This window comes from Vidua chalybeata, chromosome 24 (genome assembly GCF_026979565.1).
Source record: "Vidua chalybeata isolate OUT-0048 chromosome 24, bVidCha1 merged haplotype, whole genome shotgun sequence".
Taxonomy (NCBI): Eukaryota; Metazoa; Chordata; class Aves; order Passeriformes; family Viduidae; genus Vidua; species Vidua chalybeata.
Genome location: NC_071553.1, coordinates 3,555,928 through 3,571,297, shown reverse-complemented (window position 1 = coordinate 3,571,297; position 15,370 = coordinate 3,555,928). Strand labels below are relative to the sequence as shown.

The window sequence follows — 15,370 nt, the reverse complement described above, 5'->3', positions numbered from 1 at the left end:
TTAAGGAGCCCCGGGGAGGAAGGTGCAGGAACCACAACAAGGAATTCTTTGCTGGAAATATTGGATTAAACCCCACTGGGGCTGTGCACAAGTTTTGCGTGTTTTTGCAGCCCAATAAAAACGCAATAATTGAGGATATTTCAGGGGAATTTCTTCTCCTGGCAAGGCAGGGCGGTTCCCACCGCGTCTCTCGTACATTTTTGTTGGTTTTATTCTTAATTTCAGCTCGTAGACTCATTTCTTAGCGCTGTTGAGACAGCAGAACAACAACCACCAGCTGAGCAATGGCCAATTTTTATTTCAAACCGTCGCAGTGCTGCACCAGTGACTGATTGATGTGCATTAAAATCCAGTTTTTTTTCCTCTTTACACAACCATAATACTGAATTTTACAATGGTCAGGACCCCGCCTCTAAAATACTTCTGTGAAACAGCAAGAAATTAAAAAAAAAAAAAAAAAAAAACAATAAAAAAAGCTGAATTTTGATATTTTTTACTTATTGAGGCTGCAGTAAGATCTTCCAGCTGCGTGAAGAAACCAAGTGCAGCCACCAAGGCACAAAATCCACCTTGAAATTCGTGTGGCTTTGAGTGCCAGGGCCACAAATTGAAATTCCAGGAAGGAGAAAGGAGAAAGAAACGGGAACAGTCGGCTCCGAGTCACACAGAGGGCACGGAGTGAAAGCAGGGAAAAGGAAATTCCTTCATTTCCCAAAATCCTCATTCCTGATCAGGCCAGGAGTGAAGCAGAATAAAGAAAATTTCTGATTCCTATTTGAAAGATTCAGGTTTTTTTTTTTTTTTTTGGCTTTCCCCTTCCAGTTTTTGATAATTCTGGGTTTTAAAAATCAGAATTATTTCAGCTGGGCACAGCTTGAATCTGGTTTAATCAAGGGGCACTTTTGGGGTTTATTTTGGTTTTTTTAAGCACGGGGAGATCTCTGCAAACACCCCCAGCTGCCCAGGGAAATCGTTTTCCTGTCTGGTTGGGGTTTTCACCCAGCTCAAGCAACGACTCTTCCTTTTGTGCAGCTTGTGGGGGGTTTTATTTGACATTTTTTTCAGATGTTAACCAACAGTAAACGTGGGAAAATAACCTCCCCGAGGCACACATGGGCACTGGAAACCAAAGGGCAGCACAGAAATGCTGTGAAATAGATTTAAAAAAAAAAAAATCGATTTTTTTTTCTTAATGAGATTAAAAAAAAATAATTTTTTTTTTTTAATGAGATTTAAAAAAAAAAAAAATTCTAAAAAAATCTTTGGGTTTTTGGTTGATTCTTAAAGGCACTTGTGGAGGAAGAGGTGCAGGCACGTGGGAGGTAGCAAAGTGCTGATGGAAGAAGTTTTCCTGCAGAATTCCCCAGGAATTCCCTGTGGAATTCCACTGGGGAATCTCTGGAGTCCTCCCCACCCAAACCCTCTGCAACTGATGACACAAATCTGGCCAGATTTATAGGAGAAATTGCAATTTCAGGATCATTTCATTTCATGCTCTGCTTGAGCTCCGTTGGACAAAGCAGGAATTGGGAATTTGCAGCTGCTCTGAGCCCGGGCAGGGTTTTCCACCTCTGAGGAAAGCTCTTGGCTGGAACATTTCAAGTACAAAAACCAATAAATAACTCCTCAATCTTAAGGGGCTTCGTGACAGCTCCGTTAAAAAATCAGGCACTTCTCTCGTGTTCTAAAAAGAACTAGAAATATTTATAGGATTAAATATTTATAGGATTAAAAGCATTTTTTTTTTCTTGTTTTTTTTTTTTTTGGTTGTTGTTTTGTGGTTGGTTTGTTTTTTCTTTTATTTTTAAGACAATGAAGTAAAATTCAGCAAGGCACTTCCATTTTGTTGCTAACCAGCTCTCCCTATTTCTAAAGCCAAGGGTGCAGAAAAGGGTATTTTTAAGCACCTCTAACCCCAAATTTGGCAATATTTGCATGGCAGAACCCTGGCCCAGGTACTTCAGTTTTGCATTAAAAAGTGCACCACAAATAACCCTAAATTTCTTAACCCTCACTGTTTAGTTTTAAATTCTTTTCAGCTCCAGAGAACGAAAACTCAGATTTTTTAGTGACCAACTCCTCCCTCTGTGTGAGACAGGCAGGAGGAATAATTTGCCAGAGCAAAGCAGCCCTAATTCAGCAGGAACCAGGACACAGCAATTTCTAGTCCTGTTTCCCACTCAAAAAGGTAAAAAAAAAAAACCCAATTATTGAAGGCCTTTTGCTGAAATCCAAACCCAAAACGTGAGCAGGGCGCTCGTGAACCATCAGAAAATCACAGAACAGCAAATCCAGAATTCAACACCCAAAACTCCAGCCCTGAAGTGCGACTTCCCCATAAATTCTCCTCAATTTACACCCATTTTTTTTGGCCAGAACTGCTCTCCACCACCAATATCTGGGATGTGTAGGGGGAAAGTGGCACCAGAGGGAAATGGGGAGTGGTTCCTTCCTTTCCTTTTATCCCACAAAGTCTTTTTTTTTTTTCCCCTCCTCCTCTTCCCCAGCCCCACTAAAACAGCAGGGGGGTTTTTAGGGAGCTGTTTCCTACCCCAAATCCCCTCCTGGCTGCACGAGGATGGTGGGAAAGCAATTGAGCAGCACTTGCCAAAAGCACTTTGGGCTGCTGGAGGCTGTCCCAAAAAAAATAAAAAAAAAAGTGCCAAGGGCCCTTGTGGGGCCACACAAAGGGGTTTAGAGCCCCCTCCTCACCCTGCCCCACAAAGGGGCAGCAGAAAGGGGCTGTGGGGAGGAGGGGCAGGAGCAACTCCTGGCCAAATTTTGGGAACTCTGCTCCACAGGGGAGTGGGGGCTGTGCTGGTCCAGGAAGGGCAGGAGCAGTTCCTGACCAAATTTTGGGAACTCTGCTGCACAGGGGAGTGACAATTGATCTGGTCCAGGAGGGGCAGGAGCAGTTCCTGGCCAAATTTTGGGGTCTCTGCTCCACAGGGGAGTGGGGGATGTGTTGATCCAGGAAGGGCAGGAGCAACTCTTGACCAAATTTTGGGGTCTCTGCTCCACAAGCAAAGCCCAGGGAGTGAAGATTGTGCTGGTCCAGGACAGGTAGGAGCAGTTTGTGACCAAATTTTGGGGTCTCTGCTGCACAGGGGAGTGAGGATTGTGCTGGTCCAGGAAGGGCAGGAGCAGTTTGTGACCAAATTTTGGGGTCTCTCCTCCACAGGGGAGTGAGAATTGTGCTGGTCCAGGAGGGGCAGGAGCAGTTCCTGACCAAATTTTGGGGTCTCTGCTCCACAAGCAGAGCCCAGGGATTGAGGATTGTGCTGGTCCAGGAGGGGCAGGAGCAACTCCTGGCCAAATTTTGGGGTCTCTGCTGCACAGGGGAGTGAGGATTGTGCTGGTCCAGGAAGGGCAGGAGTAAATCCTGACCAAATTTTGGGGTCTCTGCTGCACAGGGGAGTGAGGATTGTGCTGGTCCAGGTCCCAGCTGACCCCCAGAACTCCACATGCAGCTCCTCGTGCTCGGGAGCTTTGGGGCACTGCTGGGCTGTGCTGGTCCCTCCAGGACACAGATCCAGCACCCCAGAGCAGGGAGGGAGGACACTGCTGGCATCCCACAGCTGGGGATCCACAGGCACCACCTGGGCCGGGCTGTGTCCCCAAAAGGGAGGGGGTAAAGGTGCAGAGAATTCAAAAATCCCTCTGACAGCCCAGGGCAGCCCTGCCAGAGGGGGAAGTGCTCAAAATTAATAAAAAAAAAACAAAAAAATCAGTGTAATGCAAGCCACTGCTTGGGCGTGGATTGTGCTCCATCAGAGCAGCAGAGCAAAAAGAGGAATATTCCCAATCCTCCTCTTCCGTGCCTCACTCCACGTCACTGCAGCAGGGCTCTGCTGGGCAAACAGCCACTGAAAAGTTCAAAATCACAGGAGAAAACCCCAAACCAGGGACGGTTCAGGGCAAGGTGACCATGGTAACAATGATGGTGATGATGATGATGATGAAGAGGAGCCCAGGGGATGCAGTGGCTTCAGCAGCAGGCCCAGCCTGGAGGGGAGGTCTCCTTGATGTTGATGTAATCCCCACTGCCAGCAGAGGAGGAGCTTCCATCTCCCGTGGAGGAGGAGATCATCTTCTCAATCAGAACCCTGGGGGGAAAAAAACAGTCCTGAGGTTGATTTGGGGTTTTTTTTTTTTTTTGGTTTTTTTGTTCTTTGAACCAGCAGCATTGGGCAGTGTGGAAAAGAAATAAAAAGTAAAAAAAAAGCTCAGAAGTGTGGGAAGTGGATTTGTAGAGAGTTATGCACTGCAGAAAAGAAATAAAAAATAAAAAGCAAAGCTCAGAAGTGCAGGAAATGGATTTGTAGAGAGCATAGTGTAGCAAAAAGCTGATAGGCCAAGAGTGTTCTTGTATTTAAGAAATTGTTAACTTCTAATTGTGATAACATAGATTATAAACCCTGTATTGTCCCACCCTTCTCATGAGACTAAAAATAGTTCTATTAAAAACTTCTCTTTGACAAAATAGCTGGGAAAATAACTTTGTACATTGAAATATTCCACAGCTGCTCCAGGGGGAAAATATTCTCTTTTGAAAAACACCTTTCACGAGAGGCTTCCTCTGACCCTGGAGCCTCCTGATCCCAGCACATCAACTTGAACAAATTGAAGTGTTTTGCCTCTGCCCACGAAGGGTCAGGGTTATTTGACCAATATAAAAGTTTTATAAGTTTTTGACCAATTTGGCCAATGTAAAGTTTTTAAAATGCCTCCCAGCTTGCCCCATTGTCGCCCTGTTCTTTTGAAAGTTTTAAAACTTTTAAAACTAAAAGTTTCCTGTGCCTTCTGATGTTTACATATTTCTACTGGAGTTTCTCACACATGTTCACGTAAATAATGATTGTTTTGCATTCTTCTTTGTGAGAAGAGAGATTTGATGGACTGTTGGTTTGGCCAGTGTGGTTGGAGAGGTGGCAATTCCATCCTCCAACCCACTGCCACTTTTGGAATTCTATACATTGCAAAGTCAGAAGTAAAGTTCTCTCCTTTGACTCTCTTTTCCATCTAGTGTGAAAGTGTGAGTTATTTTGTGACACCCCATCTCTAAGAAAAGAGTATTGGCTGACACAGAAGGACATAAACTGCAGGAAATGAGTAAAAAATCAGGAATGGGACAGCGCTGGCAGCTGGATTTGGGCAGGGACACCTTCCAGGCTGCCCCAAGCCCTGTCCAGCACTGCCAGGGATCCAGGGGCAGCCCGGGCAGGGAATGAACTCTGGGACACGGCCCCAGGCACGGCTCCTACCTCATGGACTCGCTGATGTTCTTGTTCTCCTTCACAGACGTCTCCACCCATCCTGAAAATCCGTTTTCTTTGCTGAACCGATCGACTTCTTCCCTGGTCACTGCCCACGGGGAAAGGTCACACTGCAAGGCAGCAGAGAGGCACCTCAGGGCCACTGAACCCCAGAAGGGGCTTGGCTGGAGGGGACCTTAAAACCAGCCCTGGGCAGGGACATTTCCACTGTCCCAGGCTGCTCCAGCCTGGCCTGGGACACTGCCAGGGTGGAGCAGCCCCAGCTCCTCTGGGAATTCCCTCCCAGGGAAGGATTTATTCCCAAAATCCCATCCAAAGCAGCCCAGGGAATCCTGGAATGGCTTGGGTTGGAAAGGATCACCCAATCCCATGGGCAGGGACAGCTCTCACTATCCCAGGGTGCATTTGATCCATTTTATCCTTTTGATCCATTTGATCCATTTTACCCATTTTATTCACTGTCCAACCTGGCCTGGGACACTCCCAGGGTGGAGCAGCCCCAGCTCCTCTGGGAATTCCATCCCAGCCCCTCCCAGAGAAGGATTTATTCCCTGGAATGGGTTGGGTTGGAGGGGATCATCCAATCCAACCCACTGGGACACCTCCCACTATCCCAGGGTGCAATTGATCCATTTTATCCTTCTGATCCATTTGATCCATTTTATCCTTCTGATCCATTTGATCCTTCTGATCCATTTGATCCACTCTCCAACCCTGTCTAAGACACTCCCAGGGCTGGAGCAGCCCCAGGTCCTCTGGAATTCCCTCCCAGGGAAGGATTTATTCCCAACATCCCATCCAAAGCAGCCCAGGGAACCCTGGAATGGGTTGGGTTGGAAGGGATCACCCAATCCCATGGGCAGGGACACCTCCTGCTGCTCCAGCCTGGCCTGGGACACTTCCAGGGATGGGGCAGCCATGGTTTCTTTGGATCATCTGTGCCAGGGCCTCCCCACGCTCCCAGGGAGGAATTTCTCCCCAGTTTTGCAGCGGGGAGGGCCCTTCAGTGGCTGTGGGAGGCAGCTCAGCCCTCACAGCTCCCAGGTCTCGGGGCAAGGCTCTCACTGGGCTGTTGCAAGCAGCAATTTCTTTATCTGATATCTCAGTTACTGACACACCTCAGCCAAGCACGCCTGGAATGGAGCTTCCAACCTCGTCCCTCATCCCAAATCTGCCCGGGCTCCCAGCAGCCGGGAGGGGTGGCACAGGTGTGGTGGCACAGGTGTGGTGGCACAGCTGTGGTGGCACAGGTGTGGTGGCACAGGTGTGGTGGCACAGGTGTGGTGGCACTGATGCCAACGGGATGGACACGGAGGCAGAGGGAGAGCCTGGCCCAGAGCTCGTGGGTGCAGCCACCCAGGTTTCCCTGATCCTGCCAAAGCTGTTGCCTCAAAAGAGAATCCCAGAATCCCTGAGGCTGGAAAATCCCTGTGGGATCATCGAGTCCAGGCTGTGCCCAAACCCCACCCTGAGCACTCAGTGCCACCTCCAGGTGCCACCTCCAGGGATGGGCACTCCAAACCCCCCTGGGCAGCCCCTTCCAGCCCTTTCCATGAGGAAATTCCTGCTGGTGTCCAACCCAAACCTCCTGAGGTGCAGATTAAGGTGATGTCCCCTTAATCACCCAGGGAGGGTGGGAATGGCCCAGCAGGTGCAGCTGGGGAAGGGATGCAGATCTCAGAATTGTGGGATTGTTGAGCCTGGAAAATCCCTGTGGGATCATCGAGTCCCAGCTGTGCCCGATCCCCACCCTGAGCACTCAGTGCCACCTCCAGGTGCCACCTCCAGGGATGGGCACTCCAAACCCCCCTGGGCAGCCCCTTCCAGCCCTTTCCATGAGGAAATTCCTGCTGGTGTCCACCCTGAGCCTCCCCAGCACAGCCCGAGGCCGTTCCCTCTCCTCCTGTCCCTGTTCCCTGGGATAAGATCCCAAATCCCCCCTGGCTGTCCCCTCCTGGCAGGGAGTTTCAATCAAGGGAAATAATTATTGAAGTGCAATTTGTGGAGAAGTGGGTAAGAAAAGCCACTCTCCTGCCCAGCCACCCCATTTTTGAGTCATCTGCAGCTTTAGGCTCTCCCAAAGCAGGCAAGTCCCAAACTGAATTTGGAAAGGGCTCCCCAGCCAGCGCTGGCACAGGGAGAGCACGAAGGAGGGTTGGAAATGAAGGGAAAATGCATCATAAAAAGGGAGAAACCAGTGCAGAGAGCAAAACTTGGCCCTAGAGCCACGTGGAAAGCAGAGATTTCTGCCTCTGTGACAGGAGCAGTGCTCAGGGTGACACTCGGCCTGCCCAGGGGACAGGACAGGGAGGAAAAGGCCCCAGGTTGCACCAGAGGGCATTTGTGTTGGGTTTTAGGAGAGATTTCTTCAAGGAAAGGGTTGCAAAGCAGGGCTATGGAGAAGAATCCTTGGGAGAGAGGCAGAAAATTCCAGGAGGGGTCTGGGAAGGTTTAAAGGTGAGTGCTGAAGGTGTTCTCTGCTGTGCACACACAGAAAAAAATGCAGAAATAATCAGAAACACACACACAGGAACACAGAGCAACGCAGAGAAATGCACAAAAATGCACAAAACCCCACAGAAACACACTGAGGAACGCACACAAAATCCCACAAACACACACAGGAACACAGGAACACCAACACAGTGAAATACACCCAAACAGAAACACACAGAAACACACACAGAAACACACACAAACACAGAAACACACACAGAAAAACACACAGAGAAACACACACAGAAACACACACAAACACAGAAAAACACACAGAGAAACACACAGAGAAACACACAGAGAAACACACAGAGAAACACACACAGAGAAACACACACAGAAACACACACAAACACAGAAACACACACAGAAAAACACACAGAGAAACACACACAGAAACACACACAAACACAGAAACACACAGAAACACACACAAACACAGAAACACACACAAACACAGAAAAACACACAGAGAAACACACACAGAAACACACACAGAGAAACACACACAAACACAGAAACACACACAGAAACACACACAGAAACACACACAAACACAGAAAAACACACAGAAAAACACACAGAGAAACACACAGAGAAACACACAGAGAAACACACACAGAGAAATACACACAGAAACACACACAAACACAGAAAAACACACAGAGAAACACACAAACCCAGAGAGAAGTACATAAAAACCACACAGAGAAACACAGAAACCCACAGAGAAACACACACAACCACAGAAACCCACAGAGGAACACACAAAATACACACAGAAACCCACAGAGAAACACACAGAAACACACAAACACACAGAGAAACACACAGAAACCCACAGATAAAACACACAAACTCACAGAGAAACACAGAAAAACCATACAAACTCACAGAGCAACACACAAAACCATACAAAACCATACAAAAACCCACAGAAACACACAGAGAAGCCACACAAACCCACAGAGGAACACACAAAAACCACACAAACACACAGAGAAACACAGAGAAACCATACAAACCCAGAGAAACATGCAAAACCCATACAAACTCACAGAGCAACGCAGAAAACACACAAAACCATACAAAAACCCACAGAGGAACACGGAGAATCACAGACAAACCATACAAACCCACAGAGAAACACACAGAAACACACAGAAACCATAAAAACCCACAGAGAAACACAGAGAAACTACACAAACTCACAGAGCAACACACAAAACCATACAAAAACACACATAGAAACACAGAAAAACCATACAAACCCACAGAGAAACACAGAGAAACCATACAAAAACCCACATAGAAACACAGAAAAACTATACAAACCCACAGAGAAACACAGAGAAACCACACAAACCCACAGAGAAACACAGAGAAACACACAGAAAAACCACACAAACCCACAGAGAAACACAGAGAAACACACAGAAAAACCACATAGAAACACAGAAAAACTATACAAACCCACAGAGAAACACAGAGAAACCACACAAACCCACAGAGAAACACAGACAAACACACAGAAACCATAAAAACCCACAGAGAAACCATACAAAAACCACATAGAAACACAGAAAAACTATACAAACCCACAGAGAAACACAGAGAAACACACAGAAAAACCACACAAACCCACAGAGAAACACAGAGAAACCATACAAAAACCACATAAAAACACAGAAAAACCATACAAACCCACAGAGAAACACAGAGAAACCACACAAACCCACAGAGAAACACAGACAAACACACAGAAACCATAAAAACCCACAGAGAAACCATACAAAAACCACATAGAAACACAGAAAAACGATACAAACGCACAGAGAAACACACAGAAACCACACAAACCCATAGAGAAACACAGAGAAACCATACAAAAACCACATAAAAAGACAGAAAAACCATACAAACCCACAGAGAAACACAGAGAAACACACAGAAAAAACACACAAACCCATAGAGAAACACAGAGAAACCATACAAAAACCACATAGAAACGCAGAAAAACTATACAAACCCACAGAGAAACACAGAGAAACCACACAATCCCACAGAGAAACACAGAGAAACACACAGAAAAACCACACAAACCCACAGAGAAACACAGAGAAACACACAGAAACCACACAAACCCATAGAGAAACACAGAGAAACCATACAAAAACCACATAGAAACGCAGAAAAACCATACAAACCCACAGAGAAACACAGATAAACACAGATAAACACAGATAAACCATACAAACCCACACAGAAACACAGAGAAACACACAAGAGGCCACACACAAACGCCCACAGGAACCCCCAAAACCCCACAAAGCCCCCCAGAAGCCCACGCCCCACGCGGGCGGCACTGCCCACCTTGTTGGCCAGCAGCAGGCAGGGCACGGGGCTCCCGTCTGGCAGCACCAGTTTGCTGTCCAGGTCCTGCTTCCACTTCTGGCTGTTGCTGAAGGTGCTGACGTTGGTGACATCGAACATGATCACGCAGGCCGAGGCGTCCCTGTAGTACAGGCGGGTCATGGATGTGAATCGTTCCTGCCCTTCGGGGTCAGAAGCAGGGGAATAAAAGAGCCCGGAGTTGTTATTTTGGGGTTTGCTCCCGCTGATGTTGTGTTTATGCATTGTTTTTGCAGCTGGCAGCGAGGGGTTTTGGGTTAGCGTGGGGGTTTAGGATGTGTTCGGCCTGGGAGTCGCTGTGCTGGGCAGGGATCAGGGAACAGAATCATGAGAAACGCACAGAGAAACACATAAACCCACAGAGAAACACAGAGAAACATACAAACCCACAGAGAAACACAGAGAAACACACAAACCCACAGAGAAACACACAAACCCACAGAGAAACACAGAGAAACACAGAGAAACACACAAACCCACAGAGAAACACAGAGAAACACATAAACCCACAGAGAAACACAGAGAAACACAGAGAAACAAACAAACCCACAGAGAAACACAGAGAAACACACAAATCCACAGAGAAACCCCCCAAACAAACACAGAGAAACACACAAACCCACAGAGAAACACAGAGAAACACACAAAATCCATACAAACCCACAGAGAAACATACAAAATACACACAAAAACAGACAAAGAAACACACAAACCCACAGAGAAACGCACAAAAGCCATACAAACCCACAGAGAAGCACACAAACCCCCACACAGAAACACACAAACATACAGAGAAGCACAGAGAAACACAGAAAAACCCAGAGAAACACACAAATCCATAGAGAAACACACAAAAACCACACAAACCCACAGAGCAACACATAAAACACACAAAAACATACAAAAACCCACAGAGAAACATAAAACCATGTAAAAACCATACAAACCCACCAAGAAACACACAAAAACACGCACAGGAACACACAAAAATCATACAAACCCACAGAAAAACAGAGAAACACACCACATACACACAAAACCCCACACAAAAATACACAAAACCCATACAAACCCACAGAGAAACACATAAAATAAACAGAAAAACACACACAGAAACACACAAACCCACAGAGAAACACACAAAACCCATACAAACACACAGAGAAACACACAAAATACACACAAAACCACACAAACACACAGAGAAACACACAAAATACACACTAAACCATACAAACCCACAGAGAAACACACCAAACACACACAAACCCCATACAAACAGACAGGGAAACACATAAAATACACACAAACCCCATACAAACACATAGAGAAACAAACAAAACCATACAAACTCACAGAGAAACACACAAAATACACACAAAACCATACAAACCCACAGAGAAACACACAAAATACACACAAAACCATACAAACACACAGAGAAACACACAAAACACACACAAACACACAGAGAAACACACCAAACCATACAAACACACAGAGAAACACACCAAACCATACAAACACACAGAGAAACACACAAAACACACACAAACACACAAACACACAAAATACACACAAAACCATACAAACACACAGAGAAACACACAAAACACACACAAAACCATACAAACCCACAGAGAAACACACCAAACCATACAAACACACAGAGAAACACACAAAATACACACAAACACACAGAGAAACACACAAAATACACACAAAACCATACAAACCCACAGAGAAACACACAAATCCCATACAAACACACAGAGAAACACACAAACCCATACAAACACACAGAGAAACATACAAAACACACACAAAACCACACAAACACACAGAGAAACACACAAAATGCACACAAAACCATACAAACCCACAGAGAAACACACCAAACACACACTAAACCATACAAACACACAAAGAAACACACAAAATACACACAAACCCCATACAAACCCACAGAGAAACACACAAAACCACACAAACACACAGAGAAACACACAAATCCCATACAAACACACAGAGAAACACACAAAACCATACAAACACACAGAGAAACACACAAAACACACACAAAACCATACAAACCCACTGAGAAACACACAAAATGCACACAAACCCCATACAAACCCACAGAGAAACGCACCAAACACACCCGGGGTTTGTGTGGGTTAACAGGGACCAGAGCTCACCCCGTGCCAACGGGCAGGGACGCCTTCCCCTGTCCCAGGGTGCCCAAGTGCTCCGGGACCCTGCAGGGATGGGGCAGCCCCAATATTTGCATTATTGCCATGCAACTCGGTGCCCTGCAGCCACCTGGGCACCACGAGGGCACAGCTCTGCTCCCCACACCTCCAACTCCTTTTTTTTGGGGCCAAAACTGAAAGCAGTTTCTCGCTGCGCTGCTCACTCTGCCAACTTCTCCTTCCTGATGCCTTTTTAAGGATTCCAGGCAGCCCAGCAGCAACACCAGAGGAAGCCACAGCCCCGTTTTCCTCCCTGCTCCACATCCAGGGGTGCCATTTTAGAGATGCTGCTGCCCAGAGCTCTCCTGGTGCCAGGGAATTTGGGAAATTCTTTCCTCTGCCCCTCTCCAGGGAGCAGGAGCTCCTCGTCCCACTCCAGCTTTTATAGTTCTGTCCCTCAGAGTGTGTCTCGTGCCAGAAATTTGGATTTTAACACGAGATCTGGGGCTGAGCAGTCTCATATCCAGCCAGTTCCACACTCCCTCTGCTCTGGCTCTGGGACAGAAAGGAAAGGCTCGGCAGGAATTACTGTGTGCACTCCTTGCAGGTGGATTTTTAATTAAATATTTAAATTACTACAGCAGGCTCGAGGCAGCAAAGCAGAGCAGTCCTGCCCCCGGAATCCACAGGCACCTGGGATTTATTTTTGGAGGAGAAGGAAAAGGAAGAAAAAGGAAGAGGAAAGGGGGAAAGAAAGGGGAAGGGAAGGGGGGAAGCAGAGGAAGAGGAAAAAGAAGGCAAAAAAGGCCAAAGCATTGAGAACATAAAAAAAAAACCTTCAAAATACCTGCAATGTCCCAGAGCTGCAGCCGAACCGTCTCCGACTCCGACCACTGAACCACCTTCAGCGCAAAATCCACTGGAGAATTCCCAAAAAAGCAGGAAGGAAAGCTGCTTGGGGCCGTTCTGCACCATCCTGCACAGCCTCTCCCCATCTCCCAGAGCCCCAGCCCAGCCCCAGGCACGGGGCCCTTCCCAATCCCCCGTCAGGGTCACCAGCCCAAGCACAATTCCAGGGCTTGGAGCAGCCTGGGATAGGGAAAGGTGACCCTGCCCATGGGGTGAGAGGAGCTCTGAGGTCCCTGCCACACTGAATTATCCCAAATTTACCTGGCATAGGGAAAGGTGACCCTGCCCATGGGGTGAGAGGAGCTCTGAGGTCCCTGCCACACTGAATTATCCCAAATTTACCTGGGATAGGGAAAGGTGTCCCTGCCCATGGGGTGAGAGGAGCTCTGAGGTCCCTGCCACACTGAATTATCCCAAATTTACCTGGCATAGGGAAAGGTGACCCTGCCCATGGGGTGAGAGGAGCTCTGAGGTCCCTGCCACGCTGAATTATCCCAAATTTACCTGGGATAGGGAAAGGTGACCCTGCCCATGGGGTGAGAGGAGCTCTGAGGTCCCTGCCACACTGAATTATCCCAAATTTACCTGGGATAGGGAAAAGTGACCCTGCCCATGGGGTGAGAGGAGCTCTGAGGTCCCTGCCACACTGAATTATCCCAAATTTACCTGGGATAGGGAAAAGTGACCCTGCCCATGGGGTGAGAGGAGCTCTGAGGTCCCTGCCAAGCTGAATCACCCCATATTTGCTGTCACCAGTGAGTCAAAAGGGAAGCTCTGTGCTGCTCTCAGATCCTGATGTGTCGTGGTTTCAACCTGGCAGCCAGACCTAGCTGGGCTGGAACTGACCAAAACCAGGAACAAAGTACAAAAAGAAAAGTCCCAGGAACCAGTCTGCAGCGTTTCCTGCCGGCAGAGACCAGGGCACAGCCCGGAGCTCTGTGCCTCTCCAGGGTTTTCACCTCTAATCCATCCCCTCTCGGGTCAGGAATAAGAAGATTTCAACAGCTGTGCTCAACACCCCCGATTTTGGGTCCTTGGGGAGATTTCCTGGGTAAACCCTTGGCAGCTCCTGCTCCTTCCAGGTTATTCATTTGCACAAAGAACCAAAATCCTGCTCAGCCCCGTTCCCAGCCTCCTCCTCACAGAGCTTCCCAAGAGCTGCTGAGCCCTCAGCAGCGAGGCCAGGCTGATTAATTAATGCCAAACCAGCGCTGCTGCTGGTTTTACTGGGATAAGCTGAGCCTGGAAGCTCAGCCTATCCATCCCACAGCTCCTGGGGTGGTTATTCCAAGGGGTAGGGGCAGCCCAAATGAGCCTGGCAGAGGGACAGGAGCTCCTGAGGAGTCCAGGGCCGTTTAACTAATGCCAAACCAGAGCTGCTGCTGGTTTCACTGGGGTGAGCTGAGCCTGGAAGCTCAGCCTATCCATCTCACAGCTCCTGGGGTGGTTACTCCAGAGGGTGGGAAAAGGATGGGGCACCCCAAATGAGCCTGGCAGGAGGACAGGAGCTCCTGAGGAGTCCAGGGCCGTTTAATTAATGCCAAACCAGCGCTGCTGCTGGTTTCACTGGGATAAGCTGAGCCTATAACCTCAGCCTATCCATCTCACAGCTCCTGGAGTGGTTATTCCAGAGGGTGGGAGAAGGATGGGGCACCCCAAACGAGCCGGGCAGAGCGCCAGCATCCCCCGGGAGCTCCGGGAACAGGGTCTGGCAGTTAACACCCCATAAACCACCGACGATAGGCGGCTGTTCCCACCCCAAATTCCCAGCCCCACAGCCCGGGGAGGACGGGGGCAGAGCGGGGCGCGTTCCCCCGGGACGAGGGGCGCGGAGCGGAGCGCTCCGGGGCTGGGGATGCGCACCGGGACCGGCGCGGTGCCGGACCCCGGGAACCGCCGGGAAACGCCGGGAAACCTCGGGAACCCCCCGGGGAACCCCCCCGGGAACCGCCAGGGCTCACCTCCCACGGTGGATTTGTAGTGCCGGTTGAAGCTGTCGTTGGCGTAGCGCTGCACCAGCGAGGTCTTGCCCACCGTGGCGTCCCCCACCACCAGCACCTTGAACATCCGATCGCGCTGCCCCAT

General features: G+C 48.4%; 1 protein-coding gene across 1 annotated transcript; it reads right to left on the bottom strand.

Moving 5' to 3' along the window:
- Positions 1–278: 278 nt before the first annotated feature.
- RAB29 (RAB29, member RAS oncogene family) lies at positions 279–15,370 on the bottom strand. Its single transcript, XM_053964124.1, has 5 exons — positions 15,247–15,370; positions 13,224–13,295; positions 10,146–10,327; positions 5,265–5,386; positions 279–4,106 (listed from the first exon to the last, which is right to left on the bottom strand). The coding sequence occupies exons 1-5, from the start codon at positions 15,368–15,370 to the stop codon at positions 3,989–3,991; spliced, it is 618 nt and encodes a 205-aa protein (XP_053820099.1). The 3' UTR covers positions 279–3,988.